A 27,995-nucleotide genomic window follows, 5' to 3' on the forward strand; every position below is an offset into this window, starting at 1 on the left:
AGTACATACAGTACACACACACACACACTCGACACACATTTTGACACACCACAGCAGGAAGATGGCGTCAGGGCAAGACAATCATGGTTTAAGACCGGGTACTATGATAGCCGTAGAAGTTGAACAAGCTGTCAATAATGTACTTATGGTATGCTTGAGAAGTGGTGGAAAGGTGTACCGTGGGGCCCTAATCGACACGCAGATAGGGTACGTAGCGTAAAGTATTTAAAAATTAAATCATTCATATGAATTTATGATTGTTCGTTCTTCCATAGGCAGTCATGGCAGGCAGTGAGGGTACCGGTCAATTCGGCACCTTGCAAACTCGGCACCTGCAAACTCGGCACCTTGCAAACTCAGCACTACAAACTCGGCACCCACAAACTCGGCACATGCACAAATACAAACTCGGTACTCGGCTAGAGCATGTAGAGAATTCGGGTCATCTCGTACCCAACTCAACTCAGTCAGTCATAATAATAATATTAATATAATATTAATAGTAAAAAATACTATAGTCACTCATACTTTATCATAGACATATTCATAAATACCTAGCCCAGGTTGGACTCCTCCGTTGCAGGCAACGCGACAGAGTCCAGGGTATAAAGGTCCCGTACCATTGCGAAAAAATTTCAAAAACCTTTTTTAAATATTTCTACCTAACTCGGGAGTCTGAACTTTTACTCACATGTTCCTTGTAGTTGGAACTCCAAGCTCGCATATTTAAAATTGTTGAATTTTCTTCTTTGTTGTTGGTGTTAATATTTTGTGAATTTGAAATTGACGTTTTCCGATCCCTTGTCGTGCACTAACTTCCGTGTAAACACTTTCTTGCACTGATCACTGGCGGCCTACTATTTGAAGCCAAATCGCCATCAACTTGCGTCAACAAAATACTAAGCAGATGGATAATACTAGTCAGCGAGCAATTTACACAAAGCGCAGAATTATGCGATACCGAGCATTGACGCCAAGACTCCGAGCATTGACGCCAAGGCTTTGCTGCTTAGAAATATTTTTTTTCACAAGAAAAAAACCTTTATTTTTGTAACCGAAATTGAACCTGAAACTTATAAAAATTCTATTTGAGCTGGAATATTTTACAGTTTTAATCCTCCTGGATTTTGATATGTATATTGGAGGAGTTGAAGTTCCGAGTTGAAGGCGAGTTAACGGCACCTACCTAGTTGATGGCGAATAGCGGCAAGATAATGCACTTGAGCTCACACTATCAGTTGGTACACGATGATCACATCGCCAGTGCAGAACTTCGACATATTTTCGGAAATAATTTATTCCATGGATATATTTGTTAGCTGTGAACTCGTTGAGAATATAGTGAGGGACACTATGAATGTATGAACGTAATTTCAGCTTCTCAAATCAGGTAAAAAATAAAGAACATTGTAGTCAAATTTGTGTTCGCATTACCTTTATTCCCAGGACGTCAGTGCAGTGGCACTGACTGACGTCCTACCAGGGCTAAGTCATACCTAAGGCCAACGGTCACTGCGGCACCTTGTCCTTCCTTGCAAACTCGGCACCTGCAAACTCGGCACCTTGCAGACTCGGCATCTACAACCTCAGCACCCTGCAAACTCCGCACCTGCAAACTCGGCACATGTACAAATACAAACTCGGCACCCAGTTGAAAAAGTTAGATTTACACACGTGGTAGGCCTCATTTTTGATGTAAAAGTTCAGTCCCACCATCCAGTACAGGGTCTAACCCGTATTTCCCTTATCGTGTAATAACACAAATTCGTGCCGTCGCCAGATTTTATTTTCCATGCATAGCTAGAAGTTTCTGCCATGGCACGAATTGAAAACTACGGTAGCTAATGCGGCCAAAACGCCTTACCCGCAGGACTTGTAATGTGTCTAAAAATGATCTACGCATAAAGACTCCCTGAAGTTGCCATCATTTTTTTATTTCTACCGACAGATGCTAATTTTATTATTTACAGTCGTAGTTTCGCTGATATTTTCAATGGAAAGTAAATTGCTGAATAAATCAATTTTGGGAACATTAGTTTGAAGTCATGATATTCAGTTAACTTTTTGAAAAAAACTTTGAATGGGTCCTACTACTTGCCGTCAAATCGCTGTCAACTCATCCAATATACATTTAAAATCCATAAAAGAAGCATAGCACTGTAAAATATTAGCTAAAAGAGCATTCGCATTAAGGTTTTAGGTTAAATTTCGGAATACAAATTGAGTTTTTTTCTCGTAAAAAAATTATCTCGAAGCAGCTAAACCGTCGGCCGTCATCTTGCTTTTTCACATGGATTAGTCTTAGCCCAAGATGTCAAATGATTGGTATTTTTTTTGTATCACCACAAAGTCGTTTTTGTAATATGAAATTTTACTGAAAACCATGAGAAATATGTAGGTTAGCCCAGACTTAACACTTCCATGCCCCATTCATAAATTTTTTATGTAAATTTAATGAGTTGACGGCACAAAAAAGAGTTGACGGCAAGTCGGTGAGTTGACGACAAGTAGTAGGACTGCTTTTAATGACTTTGCAAATAATTTATTTCTAACCTAGGTAGTCTGTCTCAACATGTTGTTTTCATTGACGCAGCGCTGTAACATTATGGCGGACGCTAAGAAGACCGGTGCATACAAATTCTGACAATTCTACGAAAAACGACAATGCACTGAATAACGGAAATACAGGTTAGACTCTGTACTGACCATAGTCCCATAACAAGCTTGATCCTGTTACAAAGTTATTAGTAATAACATTACAAATGTTATTATTATTGGAATATAATTATCGTAAAATTTAGTGACGTTGTGGCACCACCGCTGTATAAAAAGCCATGTGAGCGACATACGGTTTGCGCGCATGCACAAGAATTCTGCGAGGTCATTGGGAAATGCATATTGAAATGCATGACCTCCAGCGTAATTTCGCCTTTACTTCATTGATAAAAAACGCCCTTTACATACTGAATATTCATACTAAAGAGGAAATTAACCAATAGGATCATGAATAAATATATCGTCTGCAACTTATGTAGTAAAGAATAATCAGAGCGATGAGGGAACCCCGCGAAATTAGGGGAAATCTGTGCGAGACATGCGCAGTCTGAAAATTTACAGATTTGGAGGCGGATTTTCTTCATGAAGATGAGTTTTTCTTTATACGTGGAAAGTAAGATATAAGAAGTTGAACTTTCCTTTACCTAACTTTTTATATTAGCAAACCCCGTACTTTGTCTTAAAAAGGTGGGATTCCCCCGCGGGTTTTACTACGGCAAACAAGATTTCTGGAGATTCCGTTGCGTGTTGCCCATACGTTTGTACACAATCTCCAGGCCCTACAACATGTAGTGTTTGTACAAAGCTGCTCACTGTGCGTTCGTTCGGACTTTCAAGGGAAAACTTTGATTTCTAAAATTATAAAATTGGGGTCAGCTGGTTTATATTAGATTTAGACCATGTGCACTAGGATTCGGATAGTTTCTAATATTTTAGTTCACATTTAAAAGGCAAACAAGTCATCAGATAAAACACACTAATGTTGGTACTGTAGGCCTAATAAGTTTTTATTTGTTTAAAAAAAAATAGGGGCAGGATGGGAGAGAGAGCAAATTTCTGAAATCAATTTAGTGTATTTTTCTAGTAGACCTACAAACTTTGTTTAAACCATATGCCAGTAAACCAGTATGTCAACTGGATGGTTAAGTTACAATGAGATGTATCTTTATTTGCAAAGCAACACATCAGTTAGAAAAATTACAAAACTTTAAACAAGTTATGGCAGACAACATGCACAATTTATTCACAGTCTACCCGCAGGTCACTAATTTCCTTTGTGCTTTATCTGCAGAGTGTGCATCGTTTTTCGTGCGTGACCTCTGTGTGAATATTAATTAGTCAAAAGGGCTTCTGTAATTCGGTCATTTCAGCCTTTTCTGAAAAGTCTCAACCAAAATAATGTACCAGTAAATTGAAACGAAGAGCATTATATCTGTCGTTATGTATAAAAAAATCAGTGCAACTCAAATTTTAAAAAGAGAAATTTGTACAGAAAAAATGGCTTCAAAAACAGAGAAACAAGTCACAAAAACATGGCAAATTTTCCCGTTATGAATGTCGGCAACAGTCCCCAATTAGTATGTATGGATAGATTATTTAATATTCTACCTTGAAATGTTAAAAGCGAGACCGGATCGTACCTAGTCCAGTCAGGATACAGCGATTTCCACCGTTAATCCAAAACTCCCATTACGAAAAAATCTACTATTAGACAGCATGGTTTTCCTGCAGGGTGATTGGCTGACGATGACATTGACGAATATGGCAGCAAGCTGTTTTTCGTCGGTATGGTAAAAGTGCCTGTCTAAACTATGAGCTGAATGAGGATCGGCTCATTCATCCCATGGTATAGACGGGCTCTTTTGTTATTGACTAACGCTGCCTTTGAAAGGTACAATATTTTGGGTTTGTGTTGGTTTGGGTACAAACGTACTAACTACTCTATATTTTGTTGACATCGAATTCGCTGATGTCACTTTTTTAATCATATCGAAATATCAAAAATTCTGATTAATAAAAATATTTTGCCAATATTAAAAAATTTCGATGTCACAATGCAAAAAACGTAATGTCCCATTGATCGCGTAAACTGAAGATTGTCGTCGAGTATTTGTCCCTTTTCATCTGGTTCCGGCCCCGCATCCCCTTATACAACAAGCAATAAAACACAACAGAGCTAGACTGTGCAGAAAATAGTGTAGACGGTATGTATTATGCTGTACAATTGTATAATTAAACACATAGAGCCAGACTGTGCATTAACAGTGTAGAGCGTATGTTTAATGAGGAGAATTGTAAAGTTTGTATTCTAGCCGCATAATGGTACCTTTGTGTGTTACAAACTATACCTGAAACCGGAGCATGCCTCATGGTGTCATGCGGGGAGCGGACGTATTCTACTCTTCGCCTAGCGAGCAGAAGCGGGATCGAAATCACGTCTTAAAAAAAAAAAAAACAGAGCATGGCGCGGCAATTTTAAGCGAAAAGGATCAAGATGAAAATCATTAAAGTCACCTGGAAAGATAATTGTTATTTGTTCAAACATAAGAGTATATTTGTTTAGTAACCATAAAACAAATTTTTTTAGTAATTTTTGGTCACGATTTGTATGTTTAAAAAATAGTTAAAGTTGTTTTGGGGATGACTCCGCCTACCCCTTTTGCGACGTCAATCGAGACAGACTTTGCCTTGATCTGTAGAGTAAACACACGTGCAAAGTACATGCAGGTCCAAGTCATTGAGTTTGTGCGTTTCGAAAAAGTTGTTTTCTTGCATTTTTCCTGCAATGACGATCAAGTGTATTGCTGCTGGATGCAGCAAAACAACTACCGGTAAAGATGGGGTCAGTCTGCAGTGTTCTCCAACGATTAAAATTAAAGGTTGCTGCTGGGGGTGGGGCTAACCCGTGGGTTACGTACAATGCGAGCCCGAAGCCCTCACAGCGTGGGGTCCGGGGCCCGCTTAAGGGCCCCGGGAAAACTTTTGATCCAAGATGCTCTGTGGTGCATTCTAAGGTGAATCCTGGCCACTTTCCTTAGACTTTTTTTGAGGGTATATTTGTTTAAGTTTTTAAGAATACAAGTACAATAATTATTTTCTGAACACAAACTTGGAAAGAAACCAATATTTTTTTTATAATCGTTGAAAACCTGAAAATGGTTGTGTGCGGAAAACAAAACACGGAATTGAAGTTCGAAAATTCCGTTTTTGAATGATTTTGTCTCTTAATTTCTGCCCTAAATAATACCTTTTCCATCAACAACCATTTCAATGCATTCGTGATTTGAGGCTCGGTTGTTTTTAACATGTTTTGAACTCCGTTTGCAACAAAATCTCAGTGAATCGATGATCGTTAGACAACGCACTGTTTCTGCCGAATTCCAGATTCACAACATTCATGTCGCGATTTTGAAAGGCGCCCTCTGTAGTCGGTGTTGTATGGCGAGACAGTGATACGAGAAAAGAGTTCCCAACACTCAACAAATAAACACGCTAGAGTCAGTTTTTACTTTCTGGTGATTCAATACCCTTATTATTTTCAGAAATTAAGCCTTGTCTGCTATATTCACCTTTTATAACTTTAAAACAATAAACTATGCTTTACCTTAGCGAAACTGAGAAAAGAAGTGTCAATTGTACGGAGAGAGGTTAAAAAACTGTATTTCACTACGGTCTTGACATCCTGGATACTGGCTCTTGTCAAGAGGGGGCGCTATACACAAGTAGGGGGAGATTTTGGCACTAACATTCCGGCCCCTTAATTGTACAAACTCCAGTGTAGGACAATTACCACTTAAACCAAAACCAAAACCTTAAACAATAAACAACTGTAAATTTAAACAACAACATGACTTAACATCAACTAACTCCTTCTAATTAAACAAGCTTATCCCTACAACACTGTTCCCTTAAACCCTGTGCAAACCAACCTGTATCACTAACACCTGGTACTGTTGTGGTTAATAACTACCTTGTACACAACTGGGAAAATCTTAATAAAAAACTCTGGAAAAAATATTAAAATGTTGACTAGTGTCTATGTGTGTGTCAACCTCAGCACTTACTTACAAAACAAAAAAAAAACTTTTGAGCTTTCCTGCATGTAAACTGACAATGTCTCAACAAAAACATTTGTTTACATCTGACAACTTCTTTTCCACCGGTACTAAACCAATGCATAGTTCGAGCACAACTTCAGTAAAATTTGACCTTCTGACTCATTCATGTAATCTTTGATACACACTTCCAAAAAATACTCCCTTGGTCTCAATACAACTTGGTTAAACTTTATTCAATGGAAAATTACTGAAGGCTCACAAAAAGCCATAAATAAAATAAATATCCAACCAATGCAAAATTTTCTACTTGCACCTGCAGACTTCTGACAAATATGAATTTAGCCACTTTTTAACAAAAACCTTTACTGTGCCTTGATCCTTTGTTCCACATACACTGTCCTGTATTCCCTTAGAACTTACACTAGCACTTGAAATTTTATGATTTCTCTGTACCAAAAAAAAAAGAATAAAACCTTTATCTATGCACTCTGGAAATACTCTTACATGAAAAACGAGGGAATTTTCCATCTCTGCTTTTTTCTTAAGACCAGCTTTTGTGAATAAACGACAAAATCTTAACACCAAACAAGTGTTTCTAGGAAAGACTGGGAATAGAAACCTTTGTAATCATACTCATTGTCCAATATGCTGCAAAATTTTAACCTTTGATCTCACAGGTAAAACAAAACAGAAACAATTCACCTGAGCAAAATTAATATTGTCCTAATGCCTCAGATGATATCCCAAAGGTTGTCTGGTTAACTGAAACACATTCCACTAATGTTCAATATAACTAGGCACATGTGTCGATGCTCCTAATCAGACAATCATCCGCTGTGCATTTAATTACATGCAGGACTCCTAATAGTCAACATAAAACATAGAGCGTCACAACTTGTGACTACTAAAAGTTCGATCAGACACTAAATCAGTTATTGAGTCTGTTCATTTGAAGATTCATCTTTGGTACGATGTGGAAAAAAAAAAAATTGGTGCGACAGGCCCGCTGTTCTATGTGGAGAGTGAAGTGTGTTAGGGGAGTGTGGCACTTCAAACTTTGTCAACACTAAATGAATTAGTTACTAAACTTTTTCAGAGTCTAATGCCCTCCAAAATAACGACAATTCACGGCATATTGTTAGATACATAATAAATGTCCGCTGGTATGTTACACTACCTTTACGGTTGAAAATGGTTGAGATAATCATCGGAAAAAAATCACTAGAAAGTCCCGCAAAACACAGACCTACCACTCCGCGCTCACAATATACAACGCAAGCAGCATGCAGTCACATAGTCTCCAATAAAGGCTCGTAGCACTTAGCATTCTATAATATAGGCATGAAACATTGAATGCTAGAACGCCCTCTTTTGTCGAAATAACGCAGTGCATCACGCGATACCGCCTTGACAAAAGACTGCACGTGTCTGTGCATGCTTGGGCAAACGGGTTTTCCCCCCGAATTGCAATAACCACACACGCTGGTGTGCACGCTTAAATCGTACAACAGCATAGTCTTCGCTGGTATGCACGCAATAGCCGCCGACAGCGTGGTCTGCGAAGCATATAGTTTCTCGGAAATGTTAGCTTGTTTATGAAAACAACACAACGTGTAGGCTTTATTTGACCAAAATGACGCCATTACGATACCTTGGATTGATAGAAAGATTATTTTACTGTATAACGTAAGATTGTTTTCTTCCTTGTTTTGTTATGTCTTGTTGATTCGGGGAAGTTTTTGTGGGGGATTTTTGCAAAGCAGCGGTGGTTTCTTTTGAGGTTTTACCGTGCGCTCGCCGCGGGGTTGTGAACTTCTGCGGCGGGCCAGCGGCTGATGGCGAAAACACAAAGAACAAGCAGACATACTTGGTTGTAAAACGTATTTTTTTTAATAGGGCAACTCAAAATGATGAAACTACATAACGACGACGGCTTTTCTAATACTCAAACACAGATTTCTTTTAAATAATCGGACACTCTTTTGGTATTTTCGATATCATTTAGGAACATCGAAATTTTCAAAACATCGAAATTTTCGATATATCGAAAATCCGATATTACGATATTATTATAAAAGTGACATCGGCGATTTCGATGTCAAAAAAATATCGAGTTTTTGAGTATTTTCGATATATCGACGGACGTTACCTGAAGCTGTGGTAAGTATTCCTTTACCCATCTCTGCCAAAACACATCCGCGAGGTACTGGACCTGCCTCCATCTTCGCCGAGCATAGATGTCCGTATCCTGGGTGACTACTGGGGGTAGCTGATTGGTTGACCTCAAAGTAAGCCAGTGGTTTGGGGTCGATGCTTCCAGGTCGTTCACATCATCCGAAACTTTTGTGATAGGTCTACTGTTGATTATACTCTCTACTTCACAGAGTAGCGTGTACAAACTCTCGTCAGACAATGTTTGCTGATTCATCAGGGAGAAGAGCACTTTTCTCACGGTTCCTATCTGCCTTTCCCATATGCCGCCATGATGGGACCCCGCGGGTGGGTTGAAGGTCCACTTAAGGCTCCTTTGCAACAAGGCGTTCTTAAGTTGGGTTTTATTCCAACCTTTTATTTCTTTTCTGAGTTCCTTTTCTGCGCCAACCAAATTGGTTCCATTGTCTGACCTCGTCTCTTTCACATTTCCTCTGCGGGCAATGAACCTCCGTATGGCATCAATGCATGAATCGGTGTCCAGAGAATCTGCCTTTTCAATGTGTACTGCTCGTGAGGCTAGACAGGTAAACATGACGCCATACCGCCATACACTTCCTCCTCTCTTTACATCAAATGGGCTGAAATAGTCCATTCCTACTCTGGTGAAGGGGGGCTCGTCTGGTCTGAGCCTATCAGAGGGCAGATCAGCCATCTTTTGTTCCATTACTCTGGCTCTCTGCTTCCTGCATGTCACACATTGTCCAATTATCTGCCTAACTGACGAATTGGCACCTGGCATCCAGTATTTCTGCTGTAGACTGGAGTGTACATGGTTCCTTCCACTATGCCCACACATCTTGTGAACATGTCTCAAGATTAAGGTGGAAACATGACCAGCTTTGGGAAGGATAATGGCATGCTTTGCATTATCCGATAACAATGCTCTGCTCAGTCTTCCTCCTACTCGTAACAGTCCGTCTTTCAGGATTGGATCCATTTTGTAGATGGGGGCTTGTCTTTTTTACACCCTTTGTAAGTGTATTCCCATCTCCATCTTCATCATCCCTGCTCCTAAGCACTTTAATCTCATCTGCATATGTCGTACTTTGAACATATTGCAAAATTTTGTTCTCAGCCAATTGTAGTTCCTTCAAAGTGAGTGCACCCTTCAAATCTTGTGGGAGTTGGCCTGACTTGCGCTTTACTTTCATCCATCTTCCAAATCTTAGTATCCAGCAAACTGCTTTCTTCAATCTGAACCAGTCCGAGTAGTGCAGAATGATTTTTTCAGTACCACCTTTTTCTGTATTGCTTGGTACCAGATTAGTTGCGAGAACAACTCTTTTCACTGCAGGGTCTTGTGGTGCATCAAACTTATTGAGCTCTATTCTTGAGGGCCATTCATCTTCCTGCTGATGTAGAAACTTCAGGCCATCTTTCCACTCTTCCATCTGGAGAAATTGCTCAACATTTTTCCCTCTAGAGCAAACATCAGCAGGATTGAGTGCTGACTCAACATGGCGCCACTGAGTTGGGTTGGAACCATCAAGGATAACTGCTAATCTGTTGGCTACAAATGTCTTAAAGCGTGTTGTTCCGCTGTTGATATACCACAGCACTGATGTACTGTCGGTCCAAAAATAGGTGTCATCCACTTCAATTGCAGGTTCCCTTTTGATCATGTGATCAACTCGAACTGCTACTGTTGCAGCTGTCAGCTCCATTCTTGGGATTGTTACTTGCTTAAGTGGGGCGACTCTTGATTTACTCATTAAGAACGAGCACTTAACTTCTCCAACATCATTCTCCAATCTCAAGTACGAAACGGTGCCGTAGCCTGACTCACTAGCATCAGCAAAGTGATGAGCGGTGACTGACTTGAGTCGCTCATCCTCAAACCCTTCTGGCTTCATGCATCTATCCATCTTGAATTCTGCTAGCTTTGGCATTTCTGTCTGCCAAATCTGCCACTTCTTTTCTATATTTGCTGGGATTTTTTCGTCCCATCCTAACTTTAATCGGCACATGGCTTGCAGAAGTTGTTTAGCTGGGAGCACAGCTGGAGAGACGCATCCTATGAGATCATAGACGGAGCTCACTATGGATAAAATTCCTCTTCTTGTTGGGGGTTTGTCCTTCATCTGAATTCTGAATCCAAACTCATCGTCTTCTATGGACCACATCTTGCCGAGTGCTCTCTCTGTGGGTAACTTCTCAATATCGATGTTCAAATCTTTGACACCCTTAGCACGCTTATCTTCTGGGATGTTCTCCAAAACTTTACTTTCATTGCTCACCCACTTTGTTAGATGGAAGCCTTCTCTTCTACAACTTTCCGTTAAATCTTCCACCATCTTCACTGCCTCTGGCACTTTGGGTGTTGAACACAAGCAATCGACGTAGAAGTTGCGGTGAATTACTTGGGCTACTTCTTTGCCAAAGTTTTCTGTTTGGTCATCTGCTGTTCTCTTCAAGGCGTAGTTTGCACATGAAGGAGAAGAAACTGCTCCAAAGACATGAACTTTCATGCAGTAATCTGTCAATGGTTTGGTCACATCACGTCTTGCCACCACAACAGCCTCAGCAGGTCTCTGTCCTCTCTTTGCACAAGGACTTGAAAAAAAATGCCCTCAATATCAGCCATGATGGCAACCTTGTCTTGTCGAAATCTTGTCAGCACACCAACCAAGCTATATATTAAATCCGGCCCCTGTAACAACTGTTTATTGAGGGAGACACCTTTGTAGCTGGCTGTACAATCATACACCACCCTTAGCTTGTTTTTTTGTGGATGTACGACACCATGGTGAGGAAGATACCACAATCTCCCATCATCCCTTTTTGTTTCCTCTTCTGGGACTTTTTCCATGTGGCCCTTGGTTAACATTGATTTCATGTAGCTGGTATACTCACTCTGGAGTTGTGGTTGTCTCAGGAATTTTCTTTGCAAATGGGCTGCTCTTTGCTCTGCCTGCAGTCTGTTATTTGGCATTCTTACTTCTTCATTTTTCAGTGGAAGAGCAATCTCATAATGCCCATCAACGACTCTGATAGAATTTTCCACCTTTTTGGTGAAAAGCAAATCTTCCTTTGACTTCTCTGGCTGATCATCAATGAGCCTTACATTTAAGTCATAGTTGAATAGCTTCTCCAACTTTTCTTCAACATCATCTCTGACTTTAACTTTTACTCTATGGGAGATGACTCTGTTATGTTCTTGATTTTTTGTTGACCCATAAACCTGCCAACCAAGGACTGATCGACAAGCAAAAGGTCCACCGTTCTCACTGTTGATAACTTCAAGTGGTTCTACCGCTTTTGGAACATTGTTTCCATTTAACAGTCCCACTTCTGCAACTATGGATGGCAATTCAACACGATGTACATATGGCCATTTCTTCAAGTCATCGTTGGTCATGATGTCTTTCGCAGCAACTGGTATGTGCGCCTGGGTATAAACGTCTGGAAGGCTGATGACTGTATGAGTATGCAGGTCCATAATCTCCAAATCTTTCACAACACGACCTGTCACAACTTTCTCATCAGTCATAGTCTGTACTTGGATATTGATGGCTTTTCCTTTTTCTTTTAGCCTGTCCATCACTGCAACAGCACAAAATACTGCATTACTTCCGGAGTCCAAAAAGGCGTATGTTTTTGTCTGTATGCCTGTCCTCCGTGACCTCAAGATTACTGGTACTACTCCTGGGAGGGACTTTGCAGACAAATTGTGGTTGTCCGAGTTTGTCAATCCACATTTGACATTGTCCGTTACTTCTTGCCTTTCCTCGTGGGATTTTCCACAACCAGTATTTTCTGTGCTCTTTTTTTGGGTCCATTTGTTGTTGGGCAGACTTGTCTTCCCACTCTCTGTGTAACACAGTCGGATGCCATCTGTTGCATTTGTTACATCTCTGCCTCTTTCTGCAATTCTTTGCAAAGTGTGTTGATCCTCTTAAGCAACCAAAACACAAGCCTTTGGAGCGACAGAACTCAAATCTTTCTTCATATGGCTTGCTTGCGAGTGACTGGCATTCACTCAAGTAATGGCTGGCATCACTGCAAAACATGCATGCATCTTTGGCTTGATCAGCAGCATCACCACTTGTGGCTGTGTAGAGACTGGTACTTGATGGTGTCTTGGTAGGTCTCGAATTGGGCTTGACATAACTTCCTTTGTCACTAACTCTACCACCGCCTATGTCTCCATACACAGGGTTGCACACGATACGTGCTTGCTTATTGACAAAGACGACGACGTCATAAAAAATGACACTTCTATTTTGTTCTTCTTGAATGTCATCGGCTTTGTTCCTCCATCTATCTCTTAACTTGTATGGCAATCTTGATGTAATCATCCGAATATTCTGTGAATGATTAATTTCTTGCTCCATTTCAAGATCCTTTGCCAGATTATGCAGCTCAGTGATAAATACTGCATAGCGGTGAAGCTCGTCTTTGTCTTCCGGTTTGATGTCCAGCCAGTTAACAGCTTTTGAAACCATGCTGTCCATGATGCCGTGTTTATCACCAAACTTCTTTTGCAGCAGATGTTTTGCCTTAGAGAGTGCTTGTGCAGAATTATCACCATACATACAACTCTTCACGATGGCGTTCGCTTCCCCTTTGGTATACTGCTCTAAATAATACAACTTGTCCTTGTCATTGTTGGTCTTTGACTCAATGGTATGCTCAAATGCCCGTACAAAAGCATGCCAATCTAGCGGGTTGCCACTGAAAGGTTGTATTTGTCTTTGTGGGAGAGATGACCTCATGTGACATTCAACTAGCAATTTCCTGAGCTGATTTTGTTGTGTCATTGACTCTCCTTGTTGAAGAAAAGATAAAAGGAGATTTACTTTTTCACTTACATGTACGTGATCTGCAGCAGCAGCAGCTGCTTCTCCTACTGGACTTGCACCAGGTTGTGATAGCCATGGATCCTGATCTCCCGTTTTACTTAATTCTGATGAACCTTGATCTCTTAATGAATAGTTTTTCAACTAATGTTCCTGCCGAATTCCAGATTCACAACATTCATGTCGCCATTTTGAAAGGCGCCCTCTGTATTCGGTGTTGTATGGCGAGACAGTGATACGAGAAAAGAGTTCCCAACACTCAACAAATAAACACGCTAGAGTCAGTTTTTACTTTCTGGTGATTCAAGACCCTTATTATTTTTAGAAATTATGCCTTGCCTACTATATTCACTTTTTAAACAATAAACTATGCTTTACCTTAGCGAAACTGAGATAAGAAGTGTCAATCGTTACGGAGAGAGGTTGAAAAACTGTATTTCACTACGGTCTCGACATCCTGGATACTGGCTCTTGTCAAGAGGGGGCGCTATACACAAATAGGGGGAGATTTTGGCACTAACACGCACGTTGAGAAATAATTCAATGAACTTTGCCCTGCAACGCCCTCTGCTGGCAATAGTTGTCCATGTTATTAGAATTCCTCGAGGCTGTGCATTGTTCGCAATATGCAGGCGTAATGCACATTGTGCAACAATTCTTTACTCTGTTTGTGAACATGTGACTGCATTGAATTCTAGCCAAGATCAATGATGGAATTATCAACGGCCAATCACAGCTTGCGGTACGTTGGTTAGCTTTGGACGTCGTGTGTATAGTCCATGCATGATGTGTGTGTGGGGGCCTGATGTGGTTGTTTATGTGCATCGTTTTTTGTGATGATCGTGTATTCATTGAAACGAACGGTGTCTTTCTTATTTCTGCTGTATTTTTAATGCAGAGTCGAAACATGTAAACGTGGCGGCAACATTTTAAAGCTTGGCGATGATTATAAAGCAGAAAGCGTGGCGGGGCGCCACGTCTTTTCTATAGGTTGGAGAACACTGAGTCTGCATGGCCGGTATGAGGTCTTTTTTTAGCACTGTGCAGCATTTTTTTGATTGACGTCCTGAACAGTACCCTCTCTGGTCGGGGCTTCTCTAAAAATTGTTGTAAAGATAAGAACTAATTTTTCACATTCCACTCATCAAAACACATTAGTGACAAAAGCTTTATTTTGACAAAATACCACTTCCAGGTGACTTTAAATATAAACCCTATTACACGGTCAATCTTTGATTTTTTAAAGAACTGTTTTTAGTTGGCTTCATCCTGAATCCTGACGGGGGAAAAACTCGAAATATCGAGTATACTCGATATTGAATTTTCGATATATCGGTGATTAAAAAAAACTAACATCAACGGAAGGTTGTTAGGTACGAGTTGACCTGTTTCGCTCCTATACTATGAGGTTTTGTTCCGCTATCGTCTCCCGTAACCTCATAGGTTGACGTCTCATACTGCATCTGCATCTGCACAAACGACTGGTGTCGATCTCTCACAACATTATAGTGATTCTGGTTCTTTTACTTTTGTCTAAGCAATCTTTTTTTTTTTTTTTCTTTTTCCTTTTTTAATCTCGCCAAAATTAGGCTCTATGTGTTCTGTGAACTCCCAGTAACTAATTGGATGGTCCAGAAAATCCACTCCGCGTGTTCAAAAATTGTTAAAAATCATAAATTCTTACCGTAATTCATTCCCCATCTACTGTCGCTACTCCATTTTGTGCTCATAAATTATTATGCCGATGACCCCAACTCATGCGCATCGCCCATCGCGACGTGACGATCCATGCTTTGTGTACAAATGATATGTCATGGCCTCTTGGAACCGTCGTGGTCATGCCTTTTGATATCTCTGGATTCTATTAAAATAGCCATATGTCTTGGGACGAAAATGTTATAGTAAATAAATGAGATTTTTATTTTGCGCGCCATACTAGCTTCTGAATATTCAATAAAACACCAACCAATGAAAGGTGTGAAAACAACGTCGCTTCAATGTCGTACACGCATTAGCAATGTAAATAATGGATTATCTCCCGCAACAGAAAAAACAAAACTTTTAAGATTTCAACAAACGATGAAGTGTAAGTGTCATTGTAAGAAGGTTGGATAGATGATTTAAACAAAAATCATATAGTTTTTGATTGTGAACAATTTTCTTGTTATCTTACTGAAAACCAATTCGGCACTTCGGCAACTCGGCACCTGCAACCTCGGCACCTTGCAACCTTGGGTCCTACTACTTGCCGTCAACTCGTAGTCATCTCACTTGTTCCGTCAACTCGCCGTCAATTCCTCCAATAAATATTTAAAATCCACAAAAGAGATAGAACTGTAAAGTATTAGCTATATTAACATGATTAAGGAGAATTTTTATAAGTTTTAGGTAACATTTCGCTACAAAAATTGAGTTTTTGCTTTTGAATTTTTTCCACCATCTTGCACAACATGGCAACAGAGAGCACTTTCCTGCATATTGGATTAGTCTTGGGTTTAAACCACTAGTTGAAAACCGATTCAACACTCTTTGATTCCCGTTCATAAATAACTTCTCGGTCAAAAACATCAACACGTTTTGGTCAAAAAGTAAAATAAATGCAAAAATTATAACTGTTCAATGATGTTTTTCAACACAACACCCCTCCAGCTATGAAATGGTAAACAAGCTTTTAGCCAGGATTTGAAAATAGGGTGTCCAAATTTGACTTGATTGAAAAACAGGGCGTCCAAATTTTTGGGAAAAATTTTCAGCTATCATGTAGCCAGGTACATGACATGTACCACAGAGCTATTGCATCTACTGTGTGCTCAACTCAACGTATGCTTTGGGTAGCCAACCATGTACGGACAAATTTCTTTTCCACTGTCTTTTGTTTTTTGGGAGGACTCTTCTAGATCTTGTGTTCTTTACCCCTTTTTTTAGATAGGCATGGTACAGACTAATGTTGGTCGCTGTCACTGGAATCGACATCAGTTGGGCGACTTGGCTTGTCTCTTGATTCGAATGAGGGAAGTCAAACTCACAATGGGAGTGGGACGAGCTGTTATTTTTCCCGGTTGTTGCATGGGGTCAGGAAAATCACTGCTAGAACAGTCACTCGGGTCACTCGGGTCACTCGACACTGGATGGGGTGAATATCTGGCAAGATGTTGGAAGAAATTTGTGATTTTCCTGTACCCATGATGAAGTAGGCTACAACCATTCATATGACAAAATAAATTGTGTGTGAAATGAAAACCTTGGGTGTCTGACATGAAATTTGATACCCTTGCCGGCAAACAATGAATGGGCGACAGTATATAAGATAAATTGGTTGTACATTGTATCTTGCAGAAACATGCAACTGGCACATAGTAGCAATTTTGGTATTTCTTTCATTTTGCTTACAAAAGGCCCAACTGGTCTTGAGTCTGATGCAATTTATATATTTGTTTTTTCAATGGCCAGATACAAGGTTAAGTAAGCTTGAGCATATTTCTTTTATTTATCCCACGCTATATCATCAAAATAGTATCATTTATATTTTTTAGCCGAAATTCTGACATCGTTACAACGACCAATTTCAATGCTTATTAGTATTAAAAAATCGGGCTATGGATCTGTGGGGTGTACTGTCTACCCATGGTGTGAACATGGGCCTTTCAGTTACACCATAGAGTTCTATTACACACACATAAAGTGTCTTTTTAAAGTGTCTACTGCACATGACTGTTCTTACATGTGTGCATATTTAGCTAGATCCCGCCCATTTCATTCTAGCTAACCAATAAGCATCCATAATGCACATGGGGTGACCTCTCATTCATAAATTGGGTTGTGGATGAGTTGTGGTTTGTGTAATATGATCCCATTGTGGTCTGCAGTTCGGCGGCAAGGCGGCGCACAAGGCTCCCACACAGGGGAGGTAACATGATACATTGTGTTACTTCTGCAGGTCTGTGGGAGACGCATGGGCGCTAGAGTCTTTTGATGTTTTTTTTTTTTTCAAAGAAACCCTGGTATTTCAGGATCAATTGTAGAATCTTGCGGTTGTTTCTGGGACTTAATATTTTTTTAAACAGCCCTTTGTGGTTGCAAGACGTCTCAATTAGGGAATACATCAAGATACTTCATCAAAACCATGATTTGCCGACAATTCATTAATCGCCTAAGCTTAACAGGGCGTCTTCAAGGGCGTCCGACAGTTTTTGGGGGCGTCCAAAAATGAAATAGGGCGTCCAAAAGACGCCCGGACGCATTGCTGGCTAAAAGCTTGATGGTAAAGCCCTCTGCCGCCCTCGGGTAAACAACTCCTTATAAGGGAATGCTGTGCGCGTATCGCGTGATGTGGCACAACTGTTGCAGCTGTTGCTCTCGACTAGTAGGAATGAAGAAACTGTCTTATAAGAACAGGTGCAAGTTTGCGTGTCACGCCCATGTTTCAACACTTTTTACTGTTCATAAACAAAGGTTTATACACACTCACGTGATGCGCTCTCCACCAATAGGAATAGCGAAACTTTCGGAGGTATTTATGAATATATATTTATATTGCGCTCATTCGCTCATTCCATAAAATGTACACAAGCGCATAACAAGAAAATTATAAAAATATTAAAATTTTACAACATGAAAGTATAATAGTTATTCTTGTGAGCAGGAAATCCAAATACGAATGTATTCACATGATAATTGTTTCTTGATTTTGTTCATGAAGATGTCTTCTTCATGAAGATGTGCACTGGATGCATGTCAAAAATAAATAAATTGTCAGCCTTAGATCCATGATATATTCTGTTACGTTTCACGATATAGTGGGGTCGATCGCAAGGACTGATCTTCAGGAACGAGGTACGAGACAGTTTCAAAGGAAATTTATTAGGGTTGCCTTGCGACTCAAAGACAAATTACACGCTAAATGTCATTGCAAAATAGCGTACTTCTGGGTAACGGCTGCTATAGTGAATGCATGTACAGACATCGTTGAATATTACTAGCATGCCGGATCATGTGTGCATGCCTTTTAGAGCAGACTTTGACATGTTTGATATGTCTCGTCCAACTCTCAGTATTCAAGTGGCTTATACATATAAGAACTAGAGGGCGCACTGGTGATGCTTCTTGCACAAACGCGACGGGACCACAAGGAGACATGCGCGCCATTCTGCATGCGTGTTGAATATGAAGTACACGTTGGAATTTGTGTTTATCGATGCTGATTTGTCAACTTACACAATGGCCGCACACGCTGTACGATACCTGTTTTGTCAACTTAGAAAATAGTCGCCTGCGCCCTCTAGTGCGCCCTCTAGCTCTTATAACTGTATGCTAATAAATACACAACAACTGCAAGCTTTTTTGGGGGAAAAAACAAGCCTAAAAGGTGTGCACTTGACTTCACTGCCATTTTCGAGGTTCATTTTGTGGTATTGAAAAGAAAAAAAAGAAGGCTCTAGCAGCCCCGATACTTCGGCTTTTAAGGGGCAATGCAGTTTTGCCTTGACTGATTGTAAAAATTGAGGTCACCAAGGCAATTTTTAAAAATTTAAAAGGCATCAAGGTAATCATAAAAAGTTGCGAAGTGCACGAAGGCAATTTGAAAAGAACACAAACCGAGTTTGCTGTAAAAATAGTCATTCCATTTATATACCCACTAACCATAACCCACTGGAAAAAAAGCATTCATCTAACTCAACAAAATAAACAAAATAAAAAACAAATCTTACATTACACAATAATATTTTTGTTCGTACGGAATCCTTGGTCATGCAGGTTGTATAGTTTTTTGTAAAGACGCTATAATTCCCATGTAACTGCTCCATTTTGACACGATGTTGACAGAATGAATGCATGTGGACCACGACGACTATGATACATGATCAAATAACATGAGCATGCAATTTTGGGGGAAAACCCTTCTTGAGCATGCACAGGCACATTGAGTCTTTGTCTCACGAGGCGATTGTTGCTGGTTTGCTTAACTTTACCAATAGAGGGCGTTTAATCTCATGCTCTCGCATTGTTCCAAATCTTCTACGGTTCGTTGTTTCTTGTAATTTTTGTCACACGCAAATAACAATGAGTAGCAGGCCTGAAATCTACGGTTGTGCATTACGTGCATGAAATTGGGGTCCATTCTTTGCGTGAAATTTACACAGGCATCGGGACAGTTGTGGGTTTTTTTGCTTACTTTCTGCGTTTATTTTTAAGGAGCGTTTTTTGCTCTCCTGGAAAACATTGAGGAGTATGAGCACGCTCCTTAGAAAGACTTATTCTGGTTCCTGATTCTGGCATGGCCATGTTCTGCACATAACATGTGACGCGCTCCAACGAAATGAGGAATGGCGAGTAAAGTCTCATTTCGTGTAATTTGACACCCAACATAGTCATAACAAAGAAATATTGAAAAATATTGAAAATTAATTTTTTCTTTTCTTTCTGTAGTTTTAGGTTGTCAAAAGATTAACAAAGATCTAGTATAACAGACGATTTCTGAGCCATGTTTTTGTCCTAAATATCAGAAAAGGTTTGGAAATAAACTCGTTATAACGCCCTATTTTTCAATTAGGGCGTTATAACGCCGTAATTTAGGGCGTTATAACGCCGTAATTTAAGGCATTATAACGCCGTATAGGGCGTTATTACGCCCTTATTAGCGTTATAACGCCGTATAGGGCGTTATAACGCCCTACTGAAAAGGTGTTTATTTGTTGGCGGAGATCAGCCAGCGTACAAAATCACCAACAAAACACTGCAACGTGCAGCATTCATAAAAAAGATCGTCATAAAAAGATTGACCAAAAATTTGACAGCAGTAGTCAGAAGCTCATCACTGTTGGTAGCCATACTTAGCAAGACGTTTGGCAACAAGACCTTACTTTTAATCCATGCAACACAGGGATGTGTGGTATTGCAACCAGACCTTCTTAATGCAAATTCAACACTCCTTTGTAAGGTATCAGACTTTACACATGGTCAGTGTCGCCGCGCCGGGTACCAACACATCACTCCCTCGTCCCCGCTCGCTCACTCCCCGGGTGCATAAACATAAATGGTTTGAGACTAGATGTACAAAGTGTGGGCATGAGTAAACTGAATGAAAAACTTGTATGCAGCCTGATGCACGTGAAAAAAGGACGGATTGACATTCCGCAGGCGTGCTCAGAACACTGTTTTGACGACAAATAAAACAAAAACTTTTATTTTAAATGAGATTGAAATACATTTTTTAATGAAAGATAATATATTTCATATAATTATTTGTAATAGTAACTATATTAGTATGCATAAAAAAAACACACAAGACCGCCGGACTTAAAGTCATAAAGTTTACTGGACCAAAGCTAAAATCACTGGCCTCGGGCCTGCGGTCCAGCGTGAAATTCGAGCCCTGCATGTAGGTGGGCAATTCCACACTAATAGGCCACAAGATAACTTTGTAAGAGAGATATGGGAGAGTGACATTCTTTTTCTCCTCAACTGTCTGAAATACTTTTCATTTACAAACAGTTTGGTCAACCACAATCCTCATACAAAATGTGCCTCCTCAACTGTCTGAAATACTTGTCATTTACAAACAGTTTGGTCAACCACAATCCTCATACAAATGTGCCTTTGAAACACAGATAAGAATTCATGACAATACCATTTTGGGGTCATTCAGTGTCAATTCAACACGCTTTTGGACCTGACCGTCACCGATTTAAATGAAATTCAGTGTGCTAATTGGACTACCTGAGAAAGGCCCAGTTCTCAAATTTTATGTAATTCAGATCATTTTGGGGTGAGATACGGCTTAACAAACTTTTGACTAATTAGCATGACCTGCTATGTTTGGACAATCATAGATCTCCAAAAGTAAAGCACCTACAGAGATAACATTTACATCATTTGAAGCTCTTGAGATGCCCCACATTTGATAACATAAAATCAAAAAATTTCCACATACCACCGAATAATGCAAGTTTAAGATGTAAGCAACAATATTCTGAACAATTGTGATGGGCACTCTTACAGATTTCTTTGTTGTGATTTTTTGAACATTGGCTATCAAGGGCAAACCATAAACACGCATTGTACAACATACACAATGTACAGTGTACAGAGTATTGTGAGGTAATGTGTACATGCACATTAAAAAACATGTCACCCTGGTGATAATATGGAGTCAAAAAGTCTATTTCATGACATGACTTATGAAAGTGTGTTGAATTGACACGGAATGACCCTTTGTTCTTTTATCCCACAGTCCCCCCCATGTCACACTTTTGTGTCCTTGAGTATGAAATTGCCCAGGTACAATTACATTAGATGCTTGTTACTGTTTGTACTAAAGAAAGTGTTTCCTTGAGTCAAAAGGGCCTCAATCCAGGGTGTTTAAACAGTTGATAATGACTAGCTGGAGCTCTGTCTAAAGCCGTTGTTTTTGGATACTACGCGCTAGTCTTGGTGCAAGACGTTTCTTGTTCTGGGCGTTGCAGGCGCTGTCGATGAGTTTGCCGCACTGTGTGTGAAAGGAAACCGAGAACATACTAAGAGATGTTAAGAACGATGTTAAGAGATAGGAACCGAGAACGTCTTGCACCAAGACTATATGTGCATGAATGGATCCGGTATATGCAACACACGGGCGTACAGATAATTTTTACAGAGTTTCTTACTTTATTACGCCTTTTAACCAAAAAGGCATTTATGAACGGGAATAAGAGTAGTGACTCGTTCTTAAAAGCAGTGGACACTATTGCTAATTAGTTAAAATAATTATTAGCATAAAACCTTACTTGGTGACGAGTAATGGGGAGAGGTTGAACTTATAAAATGGTGTGAGAATTGGCTCCCTCTGAAATGACGTAGTTTTCGAGAAAGAAGTAATTTTTTCACGAACTTGATTTCGAGACCTCAGATTTAGAGGGCTTAGATTTTAGAATTCGAGGTCACGAAATCAAGCATCCAAATGCACACAATTTCGTGTGACAAGGGTGTTTTTTCTTTCATTATTATCTCGCAACTTCGAAGACCAATTGAGCATAAATTTTCACAGGTTTGTTATTTTATGCATGTTGAGATACACCAAGTGGGGAGACTGGTCTTAGACAATTACCAATAGTGTCCACTGTCTTTAAGCGACCATTTAAAACCTTGCAGGGTCGTTGCCAGTTTTAAACGGCCGATTCAGAACTCGTCACTACCCTTTCATTCCTGTATTAAAGACTGAAACACATCACCACCACAGACATCTACCATTCTTAACAATAAGACCTTTTAAGGAGCCGATCTAACTGGCACCACCAAATAAAGATATTGACAAAATAGGGAGACAGCCTTTATAAGGCTAGAGTTGGTAGAGCACCGGCATATTAAACAGGGGGTCATTTATTCAAACTCTGCTTGTTTTAAATTTACCCAGTCAGTTCCACTTGTGGTTTATAACTTTATTATATTCTACATTAAGTGTATGAATATGCATGTACCTACATGTATCAGGCATGCAACTCTTCTGCAATTACGCTGATTTCTGCGTAAAAAAATAATAATTATCAGCGCTAAAATAATACCCACCCCCCAAAGTATGCAAGCAACAACAATGTACAACTACAAAAATGTAAAATAAGCCTATTACATGCTAACAATGTACCTTAGAGCATAATAAACCTCAACATTTTCTAGGGTACCATTGTGGGTCTCATGTCTTGTGGCGTTTCGGCTGCCTCACCCCGCACTTTCGTTGTGCCTGCGAAAATTTCCCCCCTTTTTTTTTTCAATGGGCAGTTGCATACCTGATGTATGTATTTTGTTATAGTGCCTGGTTGAAAGCTTCATTTCATATTGTTTTTATTTATTTTTCTATGGCAGAAGATTTCCAGTCTGCAACAGCAACCCTATATTGCTTCATAATCGGCTGAAGGAAAATTTTGATGTGTCATCTCATTCTGAAAGTGCGGCTACTGTTGTCATGCCCGGAGAAGATGGCTCTGGAGAAAAAGTTGAACATTCTGCCCTGAGCTACAGACAATCTTATTTTCAAGATATGCCTCTTCCTGCTCCAAGACCACTTCTGCTTAACAGACCAACAAACTTCAGAGAAAAGAAAGTGCCCAACTCCAACACTCGCACACGACCAATACGCTTAAGACCAAGGCGTCCACTTTGCAGTAAATGCAGATCACAATGCAGCAATAACGTTACTTCATCTGTTCCACATGGCTCAGGGGGAAAAATTGACAAAGCTTCCTTTGTTAGAAAACATAAAGCAGAAATTGCTACTCCCAAATATTTTGGATCAAAAAAGTCAACAACTGGTGATACCAATGCAGGTTTGCGTAAAACCAGCCCTGTTATAAAGATTTCTTATGCAAGTCCACAGGGTAAAGGACATGTTGTAAGAATACCTGCAAAAACACACTCTACTGCTTATAAAAACCGTACTTCTCTCAGCCAAAATAGTGACCTTGGTCACACCAACAGACAGAAAGCACAGAAATGTTTAAAAAAGGCCAAATCTAATGTGAAAACGTCAGTAAGCAAGACAAACAAAGGTCTGAATGGATTTCTACCAAGCAGTGGGCCTAAATCTTACCATGAGCAGCACAGACGTATTCGTATTATTAAGTCTAAAGGTACATATCACAGTGCATCAGCCAATGAAATTGGATACTCAAAGCACTCAGAAAGCAGCCAGGCTAGGAACCAAAACCAAACTGTATCAACTGGGACATCAAGGAAGACTGCAAAATCAACTGAAAATGAACTTCATGCATGTAGCAAAACATTTCTGACAGAGCCACATTTGAAAAATGTACAAGTTTTTGTTAACAATCATTTTAATGCACAACAGCAGGAACTAAGCACTCAAAATGCAAGCAACAGTACAGGTCAAAGAGATACATTTACTTGCAGTTCAGATAATGTTGAAGTTTCTTCCAGTTTAGATATTGAATCTGATGTTTTATCTGTCGTAAATCCAACAGAAACATTGCTGTCTGAAAGTAAACAATGTATAACCCCAATGAAAATGCAAGTGCATAAAAAAAATATCACTAAAAGCTGTCTGAAAGATGGACGAGAAATGTGTATTGGTGACATTGTGTGGGGCAAGATCACAGGGTTTCCTTGGTGGCCAGGTCGTATAGTTGAAATAGTTGTCAGCAGACGTGAGAATGGTACATTACTCAGCCAGTTGGCACAGATCACATGGTTTGCTTCAACAACAATTTCTCACATGCCCTTGACAGACTTGTATCCATTTCTTCGTTTCTTTGCGGAGCGATACAATCGTAAAAAGAAAGGAATTTATAAAGATGCAGTGAGACAAGCTACTGAGGCAGCGACCACCCTCTCTCCAGAAGTTCGAGCACTCCACACAATGTTTGAGACATCAACACTACAACCGTGAAAAGTTGTAAATGTACATTACATCTTTGGGTAGAACTGCTGTTTTTGTGGGCAGCCAGTATGAGGATTGAAATTAGGTTTTTCACTCCTTTCAAATTCAAACATTGTTAAAATTGTATATCTTTTGTATGACTTTAATACAGTATGGTTTTAGACGATTATATGTCGTTCAGCTTCATGAGTAGCATTGCAATGGTTTGTATATGATCCCCATTTCTGACATAACAAAAACATGAGAAAACCACTACTGTTTAATGAGAGCAAAATTATTTTTCTCTTATTAGTATGCTACCAGCCGTCGATTTTACAAAGAGTTAGGACTCGTCTTTTCTCGAGTTAGGACACGTAACTCGTCTTAACTTAGGATTAATCTTAAGGTCTGCATGCTAAAGTGCAGGGTTGGGACTTGTTCTAAGTCATAAGGTTAATCCTAAGTTAGGAAGAGTTTTGTGAAAAATAATATTTGTAATGTGTTGTGAAGTTTTTTTTATGTTGACTGTTCATATTAAACAATTTTGTTTATTTGTGTGTGTGTCTATAATTCATTTTGTTTTTATTATATATTATTTGTAGTAGTATGATTGTTATTTTCTTATTTAACATAAATTATTATTTATTGACACACATGGGAAGGATTTGTTTTAAAGCCCTTACACACTTCCGGTACAGGAAAAAAAAAAAAAGTTCACAGATTTACAAATAATTTACAGGGTTTACAGAAGGTAATGGTGAAAGACTCCTGAAATGCTTTACTTTTTGAGAAAACATTAAAACAATATAAATTCTCGATAGCGAGAATTACGGATTTATTTTACCCACATGTCATGACACGGCGAAACAAGAGTGGGTTTTCCTGTTATTTTTTCCCGACTCCGATGACCTATTGAGCCTAAATTTTCACAGGTTTATTATTGTATATATAAGTTGTGATACACGAAGTGTGGGATTTGGACAACACTGTTTACCGAAAGTGTATAATGGCTTTAACGGATGGCTTTGCCATCTATTTCTGTTGTCATCATGTTTTACATTTATGTTCTTAAATCTGTAGTTTGAAAAAGCTCTATGTTTAAACAGAGGCTACAGGATGATCTAAATATTTCAACTATTACCCTTTTATGGCCAAATAGACATGGTAAATACCAGTAAATAACCATTTTACTCTCAAAATTTGCATTTAGTAATAAATAATTCAAGCCAAAAATGAACCTCTCCACGTGACTTTTCAGCCGAGAGTAAAAAACTGCTTATCTTTGATAATAATATGCAATGACCCCTTGACGTCATTGGTGATTTTTAGGGTTTGTGCACAGTTCTCCAGCTTTGGACAATTGAGGGTGCAATTTTACACAACAAATAGCGCCAATGAAGTCACAATTCCTTGGTCGAGCAGGTTTGTTTGACCTCACGTTTTTCAGAATTTTTGGCTTTGAGTGTTTCGGAGAAAAACAACAACATTTTTACCATGTTTTAAGGTCAGGTAAGAGACTCTTTATATTTTTTTCCTGTTTTCTTTGGACTGCATCTATTGCAAAAATGTAACAACTGTAAGCATTCTGTAGCCGCTGTTTAACAAAGTTTAATTGATGACTCAAGATATTTGACATACATGTATGTAGTATTCACAACACTGTAAGTTAGTATTTCAAAAGGTTGCAATCCAATCAAAACTTTGGCTTCCTTATAAAAACTCTCGGGTTTGTGTGTCTAGTTTTGTAAACTACATGAAAGGAAGTCCAAGTTCCATCCAACTTCTCTGCATTAAGCACTAAATGGTTTAATGATACAAAAAACAACAACACTTCAGCAATTTTTTTATAAGCTAGCACCATTTGGATTAACCTATTATGTATTTTGTGTTTGCCAGTGCATTCTATGTGTAGGAAATATCCTTTGGTTGGATAGTTATTAGGCCTATACATAAATAAACCTTTTAAATTATACAATGACCGTTCATATTTTTAATCCAAAGGGCACATTGTAAATTTTAAAGAAAACAAACAAATCTTCTTTCAATGCAGTTAAAATGACAAAGATACATGTACCCAATTCCGTTTTATTTTTTTAAAATTTTATTAATGGACCAGGTTGTATGCATCTGTTGTATTTCACCCCACCTTTTCCCACACTGTTGGAATGGCTTTTTGGTTTCCCAAAGGGTTGTGAAGGAATAATAATTAGTGCAGGGAAAAAGGCTCGTTCGTATAATGGTACATTATCAAAAGCTACATGTAGAAGCAACTTAAAATGATAGTGTGATAGTTATTTGTCATCTCTAATGTTGACTGATTAGAAAGAACAAGTAAATTGATCTCTCACTAAAGGTACAGTCATAGATTGGTGTTTACTCCAAACTTTAATGACCATAAAAGCTTGCTCCGACTGTACTAACTGAAAATACTGAGAACGTTTTTGCTGTTTTTTTAACAAGTAGACACTGTGTGCAGCTTTGTGAAAATTGTATCTTTCTTTATAATTTTGCCTAATCAGCATTACGTTGAACAAAAAAGTGAAAATATATGACCCTACCTTTATGTCGGTGCAAGTATAACTACATTTAATGATCATACATAATTAGTATTAAAATATAGTTTTCAAGTAGGGAAAAATGGGCTACATGTACCACAACTGTCAATGAGGAACATGGTGCCCATTCAATATTGACTTGTCGTCGTTGTCAATGTACAATATTGTTATTTATGTACATGTAAGTGACGTCAAACGTATCTGTTATTAAAGTAAATTAACATTTATTGAGTACAATACATTTTTTACAAAACACTTATTTAATTTTCAAAATGATTCAGGATGTTATGGATGGATTAATTTCTTTCACATCATCAATACAGTGAGTATGTAATTCTATTTCAATGGTAGAACAGTACAGAATGAAGTTACAGGGACATTTGCCTAAACTTTTTCTGTTAAATCTTTTATTGGCAATTTTACAGATTGTTTGGACCATATTAAAGGATATGATAATGTTATATACAAA

General features: G+C 39.0%; 2 protein-coding genes across 2 annotated transcripts; one reads left to right on the plus strand and one right to left on the minus strand.

The window, feature by feature from the left end:
- LOC139940782 (PWWP domain-containing protein 2A-like) lies at nt 1–27,995 on the plus strand. The gene is made up of 2 exons (XM_071937163.1): nt 1–207; nt 23,462–27,995. The coding sequence occupies exons 1-2, from the start codon at nt 62–64 to the stop codon at nt 24,999–25,001; spliced, it is 1,686 nt and encodes a 561-aa protein (XP_071793264.1). The 5' UTR covers nt 1–61; the 3' UTR covers nt 25,002–27,995.
- Nucleotides 6,369–12,369, minus strand: LOC139940785 (uncharacterized). Its single transcript, XM_071937165.1, has 5 exons — nt 11,455–12,369; nt 9,733–11,368; nt 8,764–9,665; nt 8,402–8,446; nt 6,369–6,383 (listed from the first exon to the last, which is right to left on the minus strand). Exons 1-5 carry the CDS (start codon nt 12,367–12,369, stop codon nt 6,369–6,371), a joined length of 3,513 nt encoding a protein of 1,170 aa, XP_071793266.1.

The sequence above is a fragment of the Asterias amurensis genome, chromosome 8, assembly GCF_032118995.1.
Source record: "Asterias amurensis chromosome 8, ASM3211899v1".
In the NCBI taxonomy this organism is placed as follows: Eukaryota; Metazoa; Echinodermata; class Asteroidea; order Forcipulatida; family Asteriidae; genus Asterias; species Asterias amurensis.

Bases quoted from the DNA above. Each gene is read 5' to 3' on its own strand.
- LOC139940785 (XM_071937165.1), bottom strand. From the start codon at position 12,369: ATGGACAGGCTAAAAGAAAAAGGAAAAGCCATCAATATCCAAGTACAG. The intron at 11,369-11,454 runs GTTGGTGTGCTG...CCTTGTGCAAAG, and splicing joins CGGATTTAATATATAGCTTG to AGAGGACAGAGACCTGCTGA. The intron at 9,666-9,732 runs GTAGGAGGAAGA...TCCTTCCCAAAG, and splicing joins TGAAAGACGGACTGTTACGA to CTGGTCATGTTTCCACCTTA.
- LOC139940782 (XM_071937163.1), top strand. From the start codon at position 62: ATGGCGTCAGGGCAAGACAATCATGGTTTAAGACCGGGTACTATGATA. The intron at 208-23,461 runs GTACGTAGCGTA...TTTCTATGGCAG, and splicing joins CTAATCGACACGCAGATAGG to AAGATTTCCAGTCTGCAACA.